Source organism: Rhinolophus sinicus, chromosome 2 (genome assembly GCF_057876585.1).
Source record: "Rhinolophus sinicus isolate RSI-liver-muscle chromosome 2, RSI-T2T, whole genome shotgun sequence".
In the NCBI taxonomy this organism is placed as follows: Eukaryota; Metazoa; Chordata; class Mammalia; order Chiroptera; family Rhinolophidae; genus Rhinolophus; species Rhinolophus sinicus.
This window is the reverse complement of record NC_142502.1, coordinates 8,352,501-8,373,435: the sequence shown is the minus strand read 5'-3', so window position 1 is coordinate 8,373,435 and position 20,935 is coordinate 8,352,501. Positions and strand designations below refer to the sequence as shown.

The following is a 20,935-nucleotide window of genomic DNA, read 5'->3' as shown; positions in this document are numbered from 1 at the left end:
CATTACCCCTCCAGGTGGCGTGTCCCTGAGCTTCCTGGTGTTGGTGACAGGCTGCACCTCCGTGGGCAGAATTCCAGAGGCGGAAATCTACAAAATCACCGCCACCGACTTTTACCCTCTCCAGGAAGAGGCCAGGGACGAGGACCGGCTCGCCGCCCTGAGGAAGATCCTGAACTCTGGGGTCTTCTACTTCTCGTGGCCCAACGACGGCGCGCACTTCGACCTCACCGTCCGGGCCCAGAAGCAGGGAGATGACAGCTACGAGTGGGGGAACGCCTTCTTCTGGTGAGGCCCTGCTCCCTGCATCTCCTGCCCTCCTGGCCACGTGCGCAGGACGAGCTCTGCTTGGCACCTGTGTCCTTCATCTCCGCTCTGCATCATCCCCGGGGTCCCCCGGAGAGCAGGGTCCGTGACTACTCACTGTCTGCACAGTGAGAAGAAGACTAACCTACATTCCCCACCCCTGGGGCCAGGGAAGCTGTTCATGTAGGTTTAGTAACGAAAATCTGGGGCAGAAGTAAAGAGCTGAGAGCCAGCCTCCAGCAGGCACCTTCTAAGTACCTGGGCCTGTGCTCGGTGCTTCTGCTCTCGCAGTCCTGGTTACGCCTGGCAGGCAGATGCGGCAGGCACTGTTCTAAGTTCTCATCAGCTTCATAGGGGTCTATGAGGTGGGGTCTGTTATTACCATTTTACAGATAAGGAGACTGAGGCTCCAAGATCCCAAACGAGCCCCAGTAGTGGAGAAACTGAGTCATCCTGCAATGGTGAAGCACAGTAGCGTGATAAGGCCTGTCCTGAAGCCCCCAGGCAGAGGTGACTGGATGTCCCTACACATGTAGAGTCGTCTGGGTGCTCCTTCACGGACATAGCTAGGTGTGACCCTGTAAATATGTAAATTATTTATTGCCCTTGCTGGGTCCGGGGGTAGTGACCCCGATGAATCCTGTGAAAGGGGGGCAGGGATGAACACACACTGGTGCCCAGGCCTGGGTTGTCAGTGGTGCCGTTCCCCTCAGATTTCCCAGATGTGTGAGAGCGAGTCAGAAGCAAAAGTGATGAAAAGCCTGCTGTGGAAATTGTTCCACGACACCTCGTATAATGGGATGTTCATAGAATTCCAGTGTTGGCCTTTGGGGCTCCCCCAGTTTCCCAGCCCTCAGGCAGGATCGGTGAGGCTCATTTATACCCTTTATCTGTGTCCCCTGCCATGGCCCAGAGGGAGTCAAAGGTCCCCATCGCAAGATACATGTTCTTTCCTTGGTGCTTTGGAAACCTCCCCCCCCCCCGCCCGCCCGCGTTCCCCAGGACACTCCTGACTTCCGTTTGAAGAAGTGGGGCTTCACCTATCGTCCATGTGTCCCACCCAGTGCTCCCCACCCCGGATCCTCTCAGGTTCTCTGGTTTTGAGTTTTTTGGGCAGTAACGTGCACAGACTTTAAAACACATGTGAATCTCCTGCTGAGCTTGTTAAGATGCAGCTCTGATTCAGCAGGTCCACGCGGCCCAAGACTCAGCCTTTCTCGCCCGGTGAGGATGGTGGCAGCCTCGCTGCCGGTTCTGGGACCACACGCTGCGGAGCAGGTCCAGGGGATGGTGCTTCTGGGAATCTGGTTCCACTTTGCGGGGACCAGCTGGGACCTGCGCCCCTAACGGTAGCGGAGCTTAAGGACTGAGGGGTCTTTGTGCCAAGACCACGGAGCCATGCACGAGCAGAGGCAAGAGGTCTCCGATTGCTGACGTTCCTTGGAAACATCGCAAGCCCGGAGGGGACACCTGGGGACTCTGAATGCCCCAGAACCTATGTAGCTGCCCTCCCCAGGCCTCCTCCTGCCAGCTCTGTGGCTGGAGATTCGAGGCACAAAAAACAGGAAGACAAAGCAGGGATTCCCTAAGTGGAGGCTGAGAGGGGTTTGGGAAGGGGAAGCCCCAAGTGGACACCAAACTCTCTCTTGAGTTGAGAGGAGACACTGGAGGGTGCCAGGCTGCTGGGCTGTCCGCACCCCAGGGTGAGGTGTTTGGGCTCAGGGGGGAACCCACGGACTGGCCCCAATCGAGTTGGCCCCGGCTGAGTGGTCATAGGCTTGACTGCCTAAAGCCATCATTTGGGGTGCCGTATTTTAGGTGTGGACCCACATCTCGAGTTAGATGGGGTCAGCGCTGAATGTGGCTGGTGAATAAGGGAACGCGTACGGCAGGGTGAAGTCATTTTCCCGGGCTGGTTATCGACCCCACGGAAAAGTACTTCCCGTGCAAACAAGGCCTGCGAGGAAACTCAGAGCTGTTTCCCTTTCTAGATTGGCCCTCTTCCCCTGAGGATATGAGCCCTCCTCCCACAGAGGGTCGGGCAAAGTATGACTACCAGCAGGGTTTATTCAGAGTTGCCCATTTGGTGAAAGGCTCCTTCTGGCTCCTGGTGACTTGGTGGGGACCACAGCTGTGGCTGGAAGACTCCAGGACAGTCCAGAGGCTTTGTCTCGGTGCCGTGTGCACATTTAATACATTTGCTACTAAGACTGGTTTAGCATCTGAATTTTAGACAGGGATGCAAAAGAGGGAAACACGTTTTTGTAGAGTAGTCTTCATGATGACCCTTTTTCCGGCCAACAAGCACTGTGGCTCAGAGCTCAGAAGGGGGTCCCACACGGCCACTCTGCGCAGGCGGCTCAGCACTCCGGTGGCACTGGCCCTGCTCACAGTGGGGGAGGCCCAGAGCTGGGGGCTGCGGCTTTTGGAGAAGCCACCTGAGGTGTCAGGGCTCACAACACACTTCTCCAGAAACGAGAAAATGCTTCTGTCTTTGAGGAAGTCTCAAGGGCAGGACTAGTGCCGCCTTTTTTAAACAAATAGGGCATTGTGACCTAGATTTGCTCAATACCCTGTAAGAGAGTCCCTTGATGGTTCCTGCCTCCCAGGGAGCTGAGCGAGCCAGGGGCCTCAGCACCGCACGCTGAGGTCCCCTGGCTGTGCCTCGTGGAGCCCAGAAGCAGCCCGGGGTGTCCCGGTGTCCATGTACCCCCCCGAGCCCTCACTTCTCAGAGCGGCCACTTGCTCTGCTGGAGGAGCTCGAGTGGGTGTTGGGAGGCTGGGTGACTGAGACACGGGAGGATGATGTAGCCGCCCACAGGTGCAGCGTAAAGGAAGGGCCTTCATTGAGAGAGGTGCAGGCCGGCTGGGCTGGGAGAAGACAGGCTCCCAGCTCCACACTGCCGCTTCCTGGCTCTGTGACCTAGGGCAAGTACACATTTCACTTCGCTGTGCCTCAGTTTCCTCATCTGTAAAATGGGGTGAGTGATAATACCTGTCACATAGCATTGTTTCAAGGATGAAGTGAGTTAATCCATCCCAAAGCATTTAGAATGGTGCTGGGAAACTCAATAAATGTTGGCTGTTTTATCCCATCATTATCGTGCTGGACACCAGGGGTCTCCAGAGGCCCAGAACAATCCACCAGGTATTTAAATATTGGAACTTTTGTTGTTTTAGTTTCATCTCCTCCTCTTTCTTTATTTGGGATTGCTTTGTAATTCATCTCCTGGGGTATGTATATAATTTTAGAAGCATGCATACATTTACTGTTATTTTTATCATTTATCATTATTAATCACAAAACATATGGTAATTTATTTACTGGTGAGATTTCTGATATAAAAATATGGAGACCACAGGTCTAAACTGAGGCTCCTCTGAAATTCCCGGCAAGGCGTGCTTGGCTCCCATCCGCTGATACTGACGCCGGTAGTGGCTTTGAGAAAGGACGCCTTGCCCTTTCCTGCTGTATGTGTCTCAGTGGCCCTGCTTGGGGTCTCTCTGAAGCCCGGGAATGTCCCGAGTGCAGAGTTCACGGAGCTGCGTGCATTCACCCCACACTGAGAGGGAAGGCTGGCCCCACAGGTGTCTCCTCCCTGCTTGCTTTGGGCGCCACGTTTCCTGGAGGATGTGGGGTGACCTGAGTCGCGGTGGGGTCCGTTTTGCAGGAACCAGCTGTTGCACCTGCCCCTGAGGCAGCACCAGGTGAGCTGCTGTGACTGGCTGCTGAAGGTCATCTGCGGGGTGGTGGCCATCCGCACCGTGTACGCCTCGCACAAGCAGGCCAAGGCCTGCCTCATCTCCCGCATCAGCTGCGCGCGCGCGGGCGCTCGCTTCCACACCCGCGGCGTGAACGACGATGGGCACGTGTCCAACTTCGTGGAGACGGAGCAGGTCAGTACAGCCGGTCCTGGCCCCAGGGGTTCAGAGTGGTGCCGCCCACACAGACGTGTTTGTGTTGGGGCTTATTTGAGGCAACTTCTGCCGAGCGTGGCCACTTACTCTGCAGGCCTTGGGGCTCTACCTGCAAATGTAGCCTCTGGTTCGCATGGTGCCTCTCCTCCGACTCACGTCTCAGGCTGGGAAAAGACTGCTTACCTGCGGTATTTTCAGCCAAAAGGAAGCAGGACTTTTTGCTATGATCATGAAGGGTAACAGTTTTTTAGAGAGCAGCCCACGATGGATGAACCATCAGGTTTGAACATCTTTTTAGGCAAAAGTAAGTAGATTGATAAGGGGAGGGCGAGAGAGGAAACAGTTCTTTTTCATTGTAAATCAGCTGAGGCTTCATCCTAGATGCAAGTCTTAGCACCTGGGCGTTGTGAATGAAGGTCTGCGTGTGGAGCAGCCGTTGCTCTCAGCTCCCATGGGCTGTGACCATCTGCTTCATTTCTCACTGATTTGTTTTCTAAACTCTGTTCTCATTCCCAGAGATGCTGTCTTACTTTTTTCACTCTCTCGCACTTGCCATCTGGAGGATAATGCCACTGTGTAGACTAACAGGTGGGATAAATTATACGAAGAGCAAACCCTGTGAAAGGCACAGGTGCAGTGTGGCCGTGGGTGTCAGGCCGCGCACACCTGTGTTTATTTAGTGGCGATGTGGCTTTGCACCCCCTTCTTACTAGTGCAGCTGTGCGGGGTGGGTGGGGGTTTCCTAGAGGACCGTGGCCAATTCAGCACAGATTGAGCACCTGCTTTCTATGTGCAAGTGGCACCTGCGTGGACTTGCAGACGCACAGGGTGAGGAGGGGCCCCCTGGCTCAGAGGCTGACGGGAAGGACGGTGGGACAGCAGGGCCTGTGACTTCTGCTCCCCCTGTCTGCTCTCCTGGGTATAGACGAGGCAGGTAAATAAATATCTGGTTAAAAATGACACGGAGAGAAAATGCGGCCCCCAAATGGAGGCTGCTTGCTTTTTTCTCGTATCTGCACGATGAAAATGACTCCGTTTTGTTGTCAGGATCCACCTTCCTTATTATTTTCCATCCCAATTTTATCCTTGTGTCGTTATCCTCGGCATCATCCAATTCATCCAGCAAATGTTTATTATTTATCACCGGCTGTGGGCTGGGTGCTGTGCTGGGAACTGGGGGCCAATGGAGCCTGTTTGTACAAATCAAATTACCAGAGCCCCGGAACCTGGTAACTGAATCAGGTTCTAGAGGTTTCATCGGGCGTCAGCCTCCGCCTCGCTCTCCATCCGGCCCTCAGGCCGACGGTCCCTCGTCCGCTCCTCTTGTTTGATGCTCTCTGGATTTTTGAATTTCAACCCGTTTTTAAAAATTTTGGTCTTGTCTACTGTATCTTATCAAGTAAGTCATTGGAAAATCAACTGTCCCCCCATGTCACCATTCTTTCAGTTTTAACTGAAGATGTAAGAGGGCAGAATAGTTTCCTCAGGCAGCTGTAACAAACGAGCAACCTACACAACTGAAATTTATGCTCTCACAGTTCTGGACCCCGGAAGTCCAAAATCCAGGTGTCGCCCGGAAGGCCCTGGGGAGGACCTCGTCCAGCTCCTGGTGGCCCCGCTGTGGCAGCATCGCACCACTCCGCCTCCTTCTCCCTGTGTTCTCTCCCTTTCTTAGGAGGACACCAGTCATGTTGGATCAGGGCCCTCCCTACTCCACTATGACCCCATCTTAACTAGTGACATCTGCAGTGACTATTTCCAAATAAGGTCATGTTCCGAGGTGCTGGGGATTAGGGCTTCAGCATATCTTTTTGGAGGACACAATTCAACCCACAACAAGGAACTGTTCCGAGGCGAACGGGCTATGCTTCAAATGCAGCAAGTGCAGCTTTATGAAAAGTCTCTATTGTCTTTGCTTTCCTCGTTTTCCTACAGACTAGGGTTGAGACCTTTGCTCTGGTTATGTCCTCTCCATGTGCCTGCTGACTTGCGTTGGCCCCCAGTGTGCCCAGAGGCAGGGTCCTTGTCCCCTCTTGCACCTTGTAGACAGCTCGGCAAGGCCTGAGAAATACAGATGGCCTGGCCCTCTGGCTACTTACATGGCCTCCACATGCCTCCCTTGTTGGGGTCGGGGAGGGGTTTCTCGGCTCCTGCAGCCTTTGTGGCCTTCCTACTTTGTGTTTTCCCTCCCTTTTCCTCCTCTGGGTTCTGGGTCAGATGGGGCTGCTCTCCTCTCTCTTTGAAGCCCTCACCCCGACCTTGCTCCCAGGAGCAGCAGACGAGCTGACAGGTGGCCAGACCCCTACCCCCATGGGTTGTCCACCAAGAGATGCAACCAGCTGGGAAGATGGCCCCCACCTGGGACCAAGACATGGCAACTTAACCCTGCGGTGATTTCCTTTTCACCAGACACATAGCCAGGCAGGAGGGTCGTGACCTTGCACCCAAAGCAGTTCTTTGTGGGGCATGTACATGTCGGGCCACTGCTGCTGGACCACATGCTGTGCACTGTGGCAAGTAGTCTCGGATGAGTCACGCCATCAGAGAGCCCCCAACAGTGTGACCACCAGGGGGTGTGGGAGAGAAGGCGACTCCTGGGGGACGGCAGGAGTCAGTTCCCAGAGCCGATTCCAGGGGTGTCCTTATTGGCAACACAGGAGCAAACCCTGGGTCCCTAAGCCGAGCTTGACTGTGAGCTGCCCATCGGGACGCAGCAGGAACGATACAGACAGCTGGCCTGGCAGGCAGGGAGCGTGCCCCCGGGGCGTGCCTCCCACAGTCAGTGCTCAGCTGCCAGACAGCTGCCTAGAGAGACAGTAAAGAGCGGAGCACAGAGCGGGGGAGGGGATCTGCGCTACAGGAGGCCCGCGCCAAGTGGGGAAGCGTGCAGGGAGAGGTCGCCACAGCTAGAATGGAGGAGAGCCTGAAGGCGGGCGCTTCCTTTGGAAATCGCCCCTCAGCGGGACGCCCAGGGGTACGGGCGGGACCCAGCGCGCCAGATGGCATCAGCCCCACTGCAGCAGTGTCCACCGCAGCCAGGTCTCCTCTTCTGAAATGTTCACAGAGGCAGGATGAGCAGAGACGGCTGCAGGGGCGCAAATGCTCCCAGAGGAAGGAACCTCTGTCGCTCCCACCTGCTCTCCGGGGGCCACTCGCTCTGTGGAATCATGGGATGGTTTTGTTCTGCACGTTGTCGCGATAGAGGTGCTTAGGCTGATCTAAGTTCTTTTATTTTTTTAAACACAAAAATGTTCTCTAAGTGGAACACATACCAATGTTTCTGCCATTGGTAAGCTGTGTGGCAGCTATGCCTTCCCCTCCTGGCCACTGCCAGTGACGGTACTTCGTTTTGTTTTGTTTTGTTTCACTTACAGTTGACATTCAACATTAGTTTCAGGTGTGCAGCACAGTGGTTAGGCATTTATATAACTTACAGAGTGGCCCCCAGTGAATCTAGTGCCCACCTGGCACTATACATAGGTATTAGCATAGTATTGACTCTATTCTCTGTGCTGTACTTTACATCCCTGTGACTATTTTGTAACTGCCAATTTGTACTTCTTAATCCCTTCCTCTTTTTCACCCAGCCCCCAGCCCCCCTCCCGCTTGACAACCATCAGTTCTCTGTATCTGTGAGTCTGTTTCTGTTTTGTTTACTGCATTAGATGCCACATATAAATGAGATCATAGGATAATCCAGGATTGGAACCCGGGGCGGATTGTCAGCCTGCAGGCGTTTGCTGAGCTCCAGTAAGTGTGGACTCACAGGAAGCGTGAGGGAAACCTGCCCGTTCAGGCTGCGGTGATCTGATGGGATCACAGGAACCCCACGTGTCCTGCTCCCTTGAGTTTGTGGAGCCATGGCTGTGAGCCCCTGGGTTGGGGTGGTGTCACGGGGCAGTGTGCTTTGCTTATGATGAAAGAGCAGATTGTGCACTGATTGCATCCTGATACCTTCAGATCAAGGTGATTCAGTGCAGGGTGGGCTTGATTCCTTCAGGTTGTGCGGTGTTGCCTGCTTCGTGACCTGACATTTGAAGAAGTGGCAGCCTTTGAAATTCAGTCTCCTTGCCCAAAGGTAGCAGGCAGCATCTTTGAGGGAACTGGCTCTGAGCCCGCAATGGAAGGAGCCTCGGCTGGGGCACTCGGCCCTCCTGGTGGTTGCTGCAGGTCCCCTCTGGCCTGGGCTCCCTGCTGTGGAGATGAGACTCTTCAGACCCACGCTCCTCGCCATTTGGGAGTGGGAGTCTTGTAATAAGTGCAGGAAGGTGGCCGAGGAATTGCCGCACCGTCATCATTCTCAAACAAGCGACCGGACTATACAGAGAGCAGATTGGTTCCCGGATGAGGGCCTGTCAGTAGGCAGCCGTGCGTCTCCTGAATTCAGTGCTCAGGGAGCCAGAAAAGGGAGCTGCGTTTGGCACCGTCCACTTCCGCCTTGCTTTAACATTTTCTCTGGGAGGGATGGTCAGCCTTTACCCTGCAAAGCAGGCTGTATGTGTGTGCATGTTGGTGTGTGTGGGTGTGTGGGGGTATGTGCATGCATGTGTGCATGTGCACTTGTATGTGTGTGGCATGTTGGTGTGTGTGGGGTATGTGCATGCATGTGTGTGTGTGCACTTGTGTGTGTGTGGCATGTTGGTGTGGGGGGTATGTGCATGCATGTGCACTTGTATGTGTGTGGCATGTTGGTGTGTGTGGGGTATGTGCATGCATGTGTGTGTGTGCACTTGTATGTGTGTGGCATGTTGGTGTGGGGGGGTATGTGCATGCATGTGTGTGCATGTGCACTTGTATGTGTGTGGCATGTTGGTGTGGGGGGTATGTGCATGCATGTGTGTGTGTGTGCACTTGTATGTGTGTGGCATGTGCGCGTGTGTGTGTGTGTGCGCGCGGCTGTACACGGCATCTCAGTGTTCCAGGGAGGAAGGCTTGAGTCATATCTGGTGGGCTTGTTCTGTGACCGTGACTCATGATGCAGAAAAACAAAACCAACAAAGTCCCCTCAGTCTACCTAGGAAAAGAAAAAGTAAATATTTGGCTACTGAAGATAAGGCTGATTAATCCAGGGGGTCAGGATGCCTGCCTGTCCTCCCAGGAATGCAGACTGTAAAGAACTGGCTTGTAAATACCTCATCTGGGACTAGAAGATCAGTAAAAAGCCTTTCAGATAAAAGGAATATACTCAGTCGTGAGTCTTCCTACTGTGTCCCTTTCTCCTTACTGTTGTGGGCTTTCTGCTCCCAGCACTCTGTGAAAGGCCTTGCTCAGAGTTGCCACGTCCAGGAGGTCCCGGGCTGGTGTGTCCTGGCCACTACACGGTGACGGTGGACGCCCTCCTCCCTGAAACACTGCTCTGCATCACACTCCAGCCTCTTATCTGTCTGTCCTCGTGTCTGTCTTTCCACAGCCTACACCCTGGGCCCCCGGGGCAGTAACCCCTGCCCAACCTCTCTCTGTCCTCTGAGAGGCCTCCTCCACACTCATGGGACAAAGCTTTCCTGGCCTGAAGAGCTTCTCTCATTTACTCCTCCCTGTGTGACCAGGTGACATTAAATCCATTGAGAGAGAGAAACTGAGGCCAAAAGTGGTTAAGGAACGTTCCCAGGGTCATTGTTGGGCAGTGGGACCCAGATTGGTGTTGTCCCAGAGCCCACGTGCTGATGTGCTTTCTCTCTCCATCCTGCGTCTCCTCCCGCAAGGACCCCAGATGCTCTCTATTAAAATTACAGCTGTGAGGTGAAGCATCGAATCTCCCGCTAGTGTAAAACCCATGGTCTTTTACCCAGAAAGGAAAGCACAGTCATTCCATCACTAGTGTTTGATGATCAGCCTTGTCCTATCACCTTGGAAACAAAGAAGGTGGTCCTGATGAGAGGATGGGTCACAGAACCAGAATATTTTTGTGTGGGAAGGAAGAATGGAGAAATTTGGAGACATCTTTGTTCTTGCCGCAGGGGTGGGGTCTGGAGTGCTTGGGTGGCTGTCGGTGTTTTCTGAAGCTGGTTCAAGAGGACCCAGGACTAATGCTGCAAGTAGCGCTATTAGCTGGTGTTCACTAAAGTGAAGGTAATAGTTCCATAGCTTAAATCAGACCCTGGGCACTGTTAAGAGTTGCCTTCATAGAGAAATGCTGGCTGAGCTGGTTTCTTTCTCAGCAGTCCGGACTGTGCAGCTCACACGTGCCTCTCAGTGGTTTGCTCTCAACCTCACTGTAGCCAGCTATACCTGTAATAGTTGAAACCACCTGCGACTTTCTTGCATATTGGTCAGCAGAATAACGGAGAGTAGCAAGTTTCTGGTCGTCAATATCTAGAAACAGACAGCAAGTTCTTAACCCAGTGTTTTTTCCCATTGGAGATGAAGGGATAGAATGTCAGCTCAACACTATAGCTACTGGGCTCGTGTAATTCCTGTAGTCCAGGGAGCCTGCGGGTCTAATGTTCAGGTCCTCCACTGTAGAATTACTAATGCATGTGCGATCTGAGCGTGATCTAGCCTCATGGAAAGCTACCCTGTAAGGGAGCAGGCTGGTAAGAAGTGGAAAGGACCAGCGGCATCGCCCGGGCCGGCCCTGCCAGACCAGGGTAGAGTTACGCAGATAAAGGGCAGTGCATCTGAGAACTGCCACAGCCTCCCCTTGTGAAGCTCAGGACTGCACTTTCTGTCCTTTTAAAACTCCCTTGCACGGCAACGTCAGTGAGCCCTGCAGGCAGAAGCGGAGTTGGTACACTCTGGGATAGGTGGGCACGGGGAGAAGATACTAGGAGTCTTTGATGTGTAAGTACCATCTGCTATCTGTGCAGGTGCTATCACACTGGAAGTTTGTGGAAGGCGTGTTGCATGTGTTGACTTAGTGGCATGTTTAAGAACAAGTGGCAGAGGGCCAGGAACAACTACAAGTTCAAGTTGGTTCTTGACGTGTATTGTCAAGTACAGGACTGACTGGTCCTGTCAGCTGCACCTTTTGACTGTAGCTCGTTCGTTTCATTCATTCATTCCTTTTCCACTTGCTCTCTGCTGCTCAGCTAGTTGACAAGGTGAAAACAGATGGCTCTAAGGAAAGTCTACCTTAAATCCCAGAGCACATTAGCTTCTATTCCTAAAATGGGGTGGGGGGAGCACTGCTGGGCTTTTCAGGGAGCTCACTCAGTGGGGCCGTGCGAGTTCCCGTCGCTGCTGCAGACAGTGGAGGCTGGTCTGCAGCCAGCATGCCCGCGAGTGCACTGGGCTGGGCCAGGCCTGGCCGGGGGTCACAGAGTGGCACACCCCGCGTGGGAGAGGAGCCCAGGGCCTGAAGTCCGCTGTCTGCCCTTCGTTCCGGTGTCGGGTCTCAGGCGGCCGGATCCCGTTACCGGCCCAAGACATTCAATTTCACTGAAGAATACTTCCCCTTTATGTTTCCTTGTGGTGCAGACGATTTACATCGATGATGGCGTGTCGTCTTTTGTCCAGATCAGAGGTTCGGTCCCGCTGTTTTGGGAGCAGCCAGGGCTTCAGGTGGGTAATTAAACACAAAAAGCACGTCCTCGTGTGTTACTGTTCACCCTGCCTTCTCTTCTGCACAGCTGTGGCTTCTTGTCACCATGTTTCCAGCGTGGCCCAGTTTCTGGCCTTTCTCCTAACCCGCTTGGATCGAGCTGAGCTGTCAGAGTGTGCCCTCGGGCGTGTGTGTGCGCATGTGTGCGTGTGTCTGCTGTTGTGTACAGAAACGTAATTGTGTATAATTTTCTGACCTTGAGTTCACTGTTGACTCAAGTGACGTGGGAAGTTGTCTGCTGATAAGTGAACCGCATCGTGTAGTTGAGTAGAATTACCTGAAGTTAGAACCCACGGTCACTGTATTGACAAGGTAGCTAAACATGTGTTCTGAGCGTTGTGGCTGTTGTCAAGCGTTGAAAGGGCCGCAGGGCCATGCATGCGGCATGCTTGGCGTGTGGAGGTGCCTGTTGGGGCCACGTGAGACTTGCACAGAGCTTTCTCATGATTTCTAAAAATACACCTTGCTGTCCCAAACAGGACTCTGGCCGGTGCCAGAGGCACTTGGCGTTCTGTCTGCTGGGAAGAGTTCAGGTTGTGGTGCTGTGTTCCAAGAACACATTTGTCGTTAATGGACTGGCCGCCTGGTTCAGTGAGTTCCTCCCCAGGAGGGTCACTGGCTGAGTGACTTCAGATTGCCCGGCACGAGTCCCGATCATCCTCCCTGGCCTGCGGGGACGTTGGTGCACTGGGTCTGCTGGGCCTCTGTCACTTTGGCTCTTCTTGCCCAGAACTCCGTGTGACAGCCATTGGGTTGTCAGTCGGTGACTGAAGAGGCTCAGGGCTATCTGCCAGGTTCTTGGGGTGTGTGACATGCTGGGTCTTTCTGGCCCTTGCCGAGAGCCAGGGTCAGCTGCAGACGCTCTGTCCTCACAATTGTCGTCACATCGGCGGTGGTAATGAACCATGTCAGCTCTCAGAGTGAGATGTATGGGTGAGTGTCTCATTTGGGCTCCGAGTTCTGTGTGTGTGTGTGGGGGGGGGTTGGTTGGAAGCTTTATTAATAGTCAGTCCTTCCATTCGAAAGGAATGATTAAGATGTATGAGGGCAGCTGGTGGCATTGTGTGGTAGCAGACAGAAGCATCCCCGAGGATGATTATAACGTGGAAAATTCCTCTGAAGCGTCTCCCCAAAGAGTGTGTGTTTGTTGAGATATAATTTGCATACCATAAATTTCACCCATGTAAAGCGTACAATTCAGTGGTTTTGGGTGCATTGACAGAGTTGTGTAACCATCACCATAATCTAATTTTAGAACACTTTCATCACGGTTGAGAAACCCTGTCCCCCATTTCCTCCCAACTATCCCTGAGGCCTAAGGAACTGTTCATCTACTTTTTGTCTCTAGAGACTGGTCTATTCTGGACAGTCCAAAAGGGTTTTTGAAACTTGGTTTTCTTTAGATTTGGAGTTTCCTTCTGAAACTTGTGGAACTCTGTCTTAAAAAAAAAAAAAAAAAAAAAAGACAAAGAGAAAATGAGTGGAGTACAAAAAGGGAAAGAAAGAGACCAAGTCATGTTTCACGTAAAAACTTGTGAGAAATCCACAAACTGGGGGGATGCTCATGATGGATTCTTAGAATTTGGGAAGGACGCTCTGAAATTCATCCATCTCACCCCCTCACCCAGTTCTGGGTCCCTCTCCTGGGATCCCTGAGAGGCTGACCTCCAGACGCTGAGCTCCAAGCCACAGCTTGGGCCATGATTTGGGATGGCTGCGGCTTCCTCCTCACCGTGCGCTCTGTGTCCCGGTTATACAGCCCCAGGGTACGTGTGATGCCTCAGAACTTCAAGGAGAAGTCTCCTGGTTCTCCCTTTCTCCATTTTGTCTTCTCCAGGGCCTTGCAGCTGCTTACTTTTGTCGTCCTCAGTCATATTTCTAGGACTCTCCACATTCTGATCTCCCTCTTCTAAAAACAAAGCAAAACTCATTTGTCGTTCCCTCTTCAATTCTGATCTGTATTGTTACCCTCCCTCTGCGCAGTCTAACCTGCCGTGGTACAGCCGTCCATCAGTCTGACACGGGCGATATTCGTGGGACCTGGTGGCTCACTTTTCAGCAGCTGTAACTCCTTTTGGATCATAACACTTGTGCTTCTCCAAAGCTTGCATGGTTCCTTCAAAATAAGTGTCAAAAGGCTTTGTGTTCATTAATCTGATTGAGGATTTGCTGACCCTTGGGTCTGATACCCATGTGTGTCCTCCAACTGCGTCCGTCCATCATCAAAGAAAGATTAGGTCGTCTTCATAAGGGACCAGCAGAGCAGCTTTAAATGATGGTCTATGGTCTCTCCCCATGAACTATATAAATGGCAAGCCTGAGGATTGATGCTGGTGGTGGTTTTCAGTTTGGAACTCTTTCCCTTCCTTCTTCACTTAGGTTCAATTTGGTTTTCTAAGGGCAAATGTTTTTGGATGAATAGCTTGCATTTTTAAGTTGCAATGTTCCATCCTCTTGGGGCTGCCCCAGGGAACCTATGGGCCCTGCCAGGGATGGGGGGTGGGGGGATGGGGATGGGCAGAGAGGACTGTGGGATGACGATTTGTCTGCGAGTTTTCACAGGAATTGTACCTTTGTTAGAAACTCCTAGATCCTGAGGCCATTTCTAGCAACAATGTGCCTTTAACAATTTCATCTTTACCATGTAAATAGGTGGTACCATTTATAAATAGCCACATTGAAATTTTACCCTTATAGCTAACTCCTGTCCTGGTATAGTTAGTTATAGAGTATACAGAGGGTGCCACAAAAATGTATATACATTTTAAGAAAGGAAAAAAACTGTATTAAAATTGTAATACTCAAGATATACCGACAACAAAGACATATACAAGTCACGTTTGACTTCTGCAATTACAAGAGGGGCTCGAAGTGGTTACTGTGAGCGTCATTTTAATCCAGTTTTTTCCTTTCTTAGAATGTGTACACTTTCCTTGGGCACCCTCTGTATTTTGTATACACTGTTAATCTGCTGAAAACTTGCCCCCCTTGTCACTTGAGAGTCTTCCTCCCTGATAACAGGCACATCTAGACACATGTCTTGCGAAGTTGAGTTAGGCCTGTGTTTTGAAGCCTCACAGGGCTGAATGGGCTGCCGGAGGAGGGGAAGCCCGTGAGCCCCTGCACAGCCCCACCTTGTCCATTCTCGCGTCCGCCCTGTCAGAGACTGTCAGCCGAGCTCTTGGATGCTTGCTGCTGTCTCTGCTCATGTGTGTGTTGCTACCTTTCTTTGTTCCAAAAGGTGAGATGGCTTGTAGAACAGAAGTTTCAAAAATAAGGAAGAGGTCAGGGTGAGGGGGACAAAGTACTTGGAGTGAAAATGAACGGAAGCCAAGATAAAGCTGCACACCCGTTTCGGGCCCTGGGTCTTGCCTGCACCAAGCTCCTGAGCTTACAGCAACCCCCACAGAAACAAGATGGCTTATCACTGATTCAAAGATTAAACTTGGAAGTTATGTGGCCTGGGTTCCAATCCAAGTGTGTGGTTCCCACTTAGGAACCATATACTTTTGAAAAGTTCTTATCTAAAAAAAAAAAAAAAAAGCCCAGAAGTTAGCTTTGCTAAGCCTTAGTTTACTCTTCTGTAAAGTGGGATTAATGATAACCTCAAAAGGGTATAGAGAAGAATTACGTATAATGTAGATTAGAATTTAGCACAGTATCGAGAACGTAGAAAGCACTCAGAATGGTAGCTATTAATATTATGAATGACATAAATTATAACATCTAGGAGACAAAAGCACAGTGGCATTAGGAGAAGCTAACTGTTTGCGTCTGGAAAGTGGAAGAAGAGTTTCCACGTTAGGCTCTGAGAGGACACTGTGAGGTACGGTGACCCTGTCCTTGCGTCTCCTCAGACGCAGCCCAAGGGCCAGTCTCCTAGGCTGCCCCATGTCCCAGCCCTCACAGATACCCCGTCCCACAGAGGCTCCTCTGTGGGTCCATGCGTATGGACCCTGCCATCAGATACAGCCTTTGGGGAGGAGGGGACAGGACATGACGTTGTGTGAATAGAGCCCCTGAGAAAGGCAGCTGTGGGGAGGGTCAGCTCACCCAGGCTGAGGGGCCGGGTCTGAGCTGACTTGGGAGGGATAGGCTGGAATCCCCAGGCAGGAGGGCAGGCCTTGCAGAAGGCACCAAGGATGATGCAGAGGTCCCGGCACATGCAGAGAAGTGAGCTGGCCTGGCTGCCTGCAGTGGCAGGCATGGGGCTGGCGGGAGGTGAGCCTGGGGAGGCAGGCAAGAGCTTGTATGTTCTGCTAAGGAGGTTACATTCCCCCCCAGGAGCCGCTAAAGGAGTGGCTCCAGATTAGAATCACCAGGCCAGCTTAAAACTTCTGATACTCGGGTCTGCCATCCCAATTAAATCACAATGTTGGGGGTGGGAGCCAGGCATCAGTACTTTCTGAAGACCCCTAGCTGACCCCAATGTTCAGGAAGACTCGGGTATGCTGAGAAACCAGTTTCCTGAAGGCCAGGAGGGAGAAGTTCTGATTTGGAGCATCAGCCCGCTGCTGTGGTATAAAGACTCCCATCACGGCCAATTTCCAGCTACCAGCTTGACGTCCCAGAACTTGGAGCTGGGAAAAGATGCTCAGGCAATGGGCTTGTGAGCTGGTAGGGGCTGGCTATACCACTGGACCACAGCACTGAAGGCTTCCAGGGGTGGGCGACATGATTACACATAAGTGTGATAGGTTTCAGTTTGGAGGGAGAAGACTGAAGGTAAAGACACCAGGTGGGACAGTTTCGGCTTCCAGGGGAGAGATGCCCCTAGGGGAGGGGCACTGGGTGCCAGGAGAGTCACAGACGCCCTTTGTGATGTGGTTATGGGACTCTCTCAAATGCTGGTGTAGACTCTGCTCTAACTAACCCAGCCAGGCATTCTGGAGACGTTGGTTATTCTCGTGGCCGGCTAACTCCCTAGGTCTGTGGTTGATAGGATTGAACTGGTGACTTCAGAGACCAGACGGGAGTGATTGTCCAGGTGTCCGCCTGGCCAGGGGGAGGGTGTGGGGGACGGAGGAGGGGACAGTGCACAGTTCCAGTGTGCTGGTGCCAACAGTGGCTTCATTCCAGCCCCTGACTGAAGCACCTTCTTGAGGCTTCAGACACATGGTGGCTTCAGGACTAGGTGACCGCCAAGAGAACAGCTGCAGGTCAGGGTTACAGGGGGACAGAGGAAGAGGCAGAGCCCAGGGTGGGGGGAGGCCGGGCGTGAGGCCTAAGGCATCCAGACTAAAGAGCTGAGGGAGGAAGGGTGCCCTCCCGAGAGAATGTCTGCCCAGGATCCTGTCCACTTGAGGAGGTGGAGGGATGCAGCCTGAGGCCATGGCCCGAGGAAGCAGCCGTGGGCGGACTAAGCCTGGTCACAGAGGACCCTGTGGCTGTGCAGGCGTGGACACGGCGCCCTCAGCTGCTCATTTCCTACTGCGTGGCCCTCACAGGCTTTGCAACCTGAGCAGCAGGGGATGGGGGAGAAGGTGAGTAAGTCGAAACCAGTGCTTCTCGTCCTTTAATGCTTTAGTGCATGTGTGTGCACGCACACACACACGCACACACACGCACACACACATGCGCACACACGCGCACACACACACACACATATGCACGCACGCACACACGCACACACACACGCACGCACACACACGCACACACACGCACACACACACACACACGCACACGCACAGACACACGCACACACACGCACACACATGTACATGCAGGAATCACGGGGAGGCTTGTTAAAACAGATTTCTGGCCCCTCCCCTAGAGGTCTGAGGTGGGGCCCAAGAATTTGCCTTTCTCACAGGCCTCCCTGGAATGCTAATGCTGCTGGTCCAGGGACCACACTTGGAGAAGCACTAGTCAGGGATCTTTACTGCCCTGGTCATTCACTGGGTGGTGCCCTTGACTTCTTCGCGTTCCCAGGTGGTTTGCGTCAGCAGTGACGTTGGATCACTGCTGTAGGGACAGGATATGCGTATGTTGGTCCTGCCTCGCCCCACCCACGCAGATGGGTCTCCAAGACTGGGGTGAGAGAGACAAGCCAGAGGCATCGGAAGGGACGTGCTCTGGCCCAGGTGGGCTGCAGATAGCCATCTGGACCCTGCATCCCTCTATTGTGGCATCTTGGCCTTACACTGCTTGCTCTCAGCATGTAGGGGCACAGTTTCCATCAGATAAATTTGCAACTGTTATACAGACTTGTTAAAAACCTGGAAGTGTGTTTGTGTCTAGGTCTTGCCACAGAGCTCCCAGTTGGGCGGGAGTCACTCAGGCAGGGAATTCAGGGTCTCCCGTCTCTTTCCGGTCTCTCCACCGTGTTGGCGCGGGTGGCAGGGTGTGCTCCCCAACTCAGTCCTAGACTGCTTATGCGATTTGTAATGGGACTGAGGTAATTTTTATAATGCAAGGAGTTTAGAGCCCACAGATGGGACACTCCTGAGTCCAGTCATCCGTCACTGAAATCCCTACCTGTTTAGAAGAAACGTTGATTGGGCTGTGACTCAGGGAAAGACAGACACATCCAGTAACAACTGTCACGACAAAAAAAACAGGCCTCTGAGCCCTGCACCCGTGTTTTTCTTGTCTCCCCTTACTGTGTTCCCATGGGAACGATTCTAAAAACAGCTGCAGCTTATCCCTGAAGCCGGGGAGACTTCTTGTGATGCCTGACGGACTGATAAGGAAGGAGCAGCCCCCTCTCCTGGGTTTCAGGCCTCGGGGATCTCTCCGAGCGTGGCTGAGAGGAACAGAGGCCTGATTTCTGCAGGCACCTTCCTTGTAAATTCAGAAAAAAGATAGGAGCTGACTTGCCATAAAGTGCAGGAGGGAGCAGTCGTCTCAGAACTCCGGGGCTGTGAATGTTTTTGGAATTAAGCATCTCATTTCCTCAGCCAGCTATTGACAGCCATGGGGAAAAGGAGAGCAGGATAAATACCCCAGGAAAATGAAGGCATTTTGCTTGAGCCTGTCTTCCCAACTCCCAGAATGTCTTAGACCGAAGGGGTTTGGGAACTTTATTTGTAGAGTCACTTGGATGGACAAATCTAATTCCAGTAGTTTCTAAATCTGTTACTGAGAAACCAGTTTTCTGGATGGGTACTTTCCTCGTGTGTGAAGAGGGTCACACACATGCATTAGTGAAGAGCTGTAAAATAGCACTTGGTAGGTAGTCATGATAGCGATGCCTGACCGCATGGATGAACCTAGGGACACCGCTTTTATAGTGCTCAATAAGAGCAAACCTAAACAGTACACTTGAAGAAGCTTTTTAATCTTGAAATAACTTCGGACCTACAGCAAAGTTGCAAGAGCAGTAGAGAGAACTGCCCCGTGTCCTTTACCCAGATTCACCAATAGTCACCATCTTGCCACCGACCCATATGCTATTGTTTACTTTCTGGGCCACTTGAAGGGAGGTTACGTACATCGTGTCTCTTTACTTCTTAGTACATTAGAATGTTTCTCCTAGGAGCAAATACCTTCTCTTACATCCCCACAGTACAGGTCCACATTCAGGAAATGTGACATGGACACATGACCTTCACCTGATCTGCACTCTGTGTTCTAGATTTTTCCATGGTCTCAGGAATGTCCATCATGGCACTTTGCCCGACTCCCGGGTCCAGGCCAGGATCACGTCCCATGTTTAGTTGTCATAGCTCTAGTCCCCTTTAATCTGAGTCAGTGCCTCTGCCTGTCTGTCTCTTGTGACTTTGACATTTTTGGAGAATGCTGGCCATTTTTTCCTTGAAATTGAATGTGCCTCCTCGTGGTGTTTCCTGGTGTTGCATTGCGATCGGAGTCGGGGTGTGGACCCCCGATGCCATGTCCTTCACGGTCCGTCCCAGCTGGAGGCCACGATGTCCCGCTGCCCCTCATTAGTGACGTTACTTTTCATCACCTGGACAAGTGCTAATGTTTCTTCACTTATAGTGAATGTGTTTTCCTTTTCAACTCAGAAGCTGTCTGTGGGAGACTCTTTGCGACTTGTTCCTCATCAAACTCTCCCCTAACATTTATCATCAACAGATGACTTTTGCTGAACAATTCTTTACTATGGTGGTTGTAAAATGGTGCTTTTCTACCACTCCTTCCACGTCTGTCAGTCGGTGTTCTGCTGTGCGGAAGAGCCTTCTGCCCGGTCCACCTGCCCACCCACCCAGCCCTCTACCCATCCCCCTGCCCACCCATCCCCCTGCCCACCCACCCAGCCCTCTACCCATCCACCTGCCCACCCATCCACCTGCCAACCCATCCACCTGCCCACCCATCCACCTGCCCACCCATCCACCTGCCCACCCACCCAGCCCTTCTGCCCGGTCCACCTGCCCACCCATCCCCCTGCCCACCCATCCACCTGCCCACCCATCCACCTGCCCACCCATCCACCTGCCCACCCACCCAGCCCTCCACCCATCCACCTGCCCACCCATCCACCTGCCCACCCACCCACCTGCCCACCCACCCACCTGCCCACCCATCCCCCTGCCCACCCATCCACCTGCCCACCCATCCACCTGCCCACCCATCCACCTGCCCACCCACCCACCTGCCCACCCACCCACCTGCCCACCCATCCCCCTGCCCACCCATCCACCTGCCCACCCATCCACCTGCCCACCCATCCACCTGCCCACCCATCCACCTGCCCACCCATCCACCTGCCCACCCACCCACCTGCCCACCCACCCACCTGCCCACCCACCCACCTGCCCACCCATCCCCCTGCCCACCCATCCCCCTGCCCACCCATCCCCCTGCCCACCCATCCACCTGCCCACCCATCCACCTGCCCACCCATCCACCTGCCCACCCATCCACCTGCCCACCCATCCATCTATCCACACACCCACCACCACAGCCAACCAGCTCTTATCTGTATAGAGTCATGGATTCCCATTTTATTCTTCAGGTTACAGTCCATTGCTGTCTTTATGTAGATTAATGCTGAGATTGTCCCAGATTTGTCCAGAGAGAGCCCCTTCAAGCTGGCTCCAATAACAATACATAGTTTTAAGTTTGTTTTGTAGGCTCCCAGTGTTTAACAGGTAGTTCTAAATAATAAGGCAAATTAATCTGCAGGTAGTTCTAGCTCAGGTTTTAGGGGCCGTGGAGGCCCATTGTTGCCTGGGAGGCTGGGAAATGGTCTCTTTCCCATTGGCTTAG

The 20,935-nt window shown here is 52.8% G+C and overlaps 1 protein-coding gene across 5 annotated transcripts in view; it reads left to right on the top strand.

The window, feature by feature from the left end:
* SYNJ2 (synaptojanin 2) overlaps positions 1 to 20,935 on the top strand; it is a 92,631-nt gene that overhangs the window by 35,333 nt on the left and 36,363 nt on the right. For 4 of the 5 annotated variants that reach the window (XM_074333750.2, XM_019749342.3, XM_019749353.3 and 1 more), the window contains 3 exons: positions 15 to 285; positions 3,975 to 4,200; positions 11,638 to 11,721. In XM_074333750.2, the coding sequence (XP_074189851.2) occupies positions 15 to 285; positions 3,975 to 4,200; positions 11,638 to 11,721 (581 nt within the window). The remainder of the gene's footprint in view (positions 1 to 14; positions 286 to 3,974; positions 4,201 to 11,637; positions 11,722 to 20,935) is intronic. The other variant, XM_019749347.3, reaches the window with a different exon arrangement.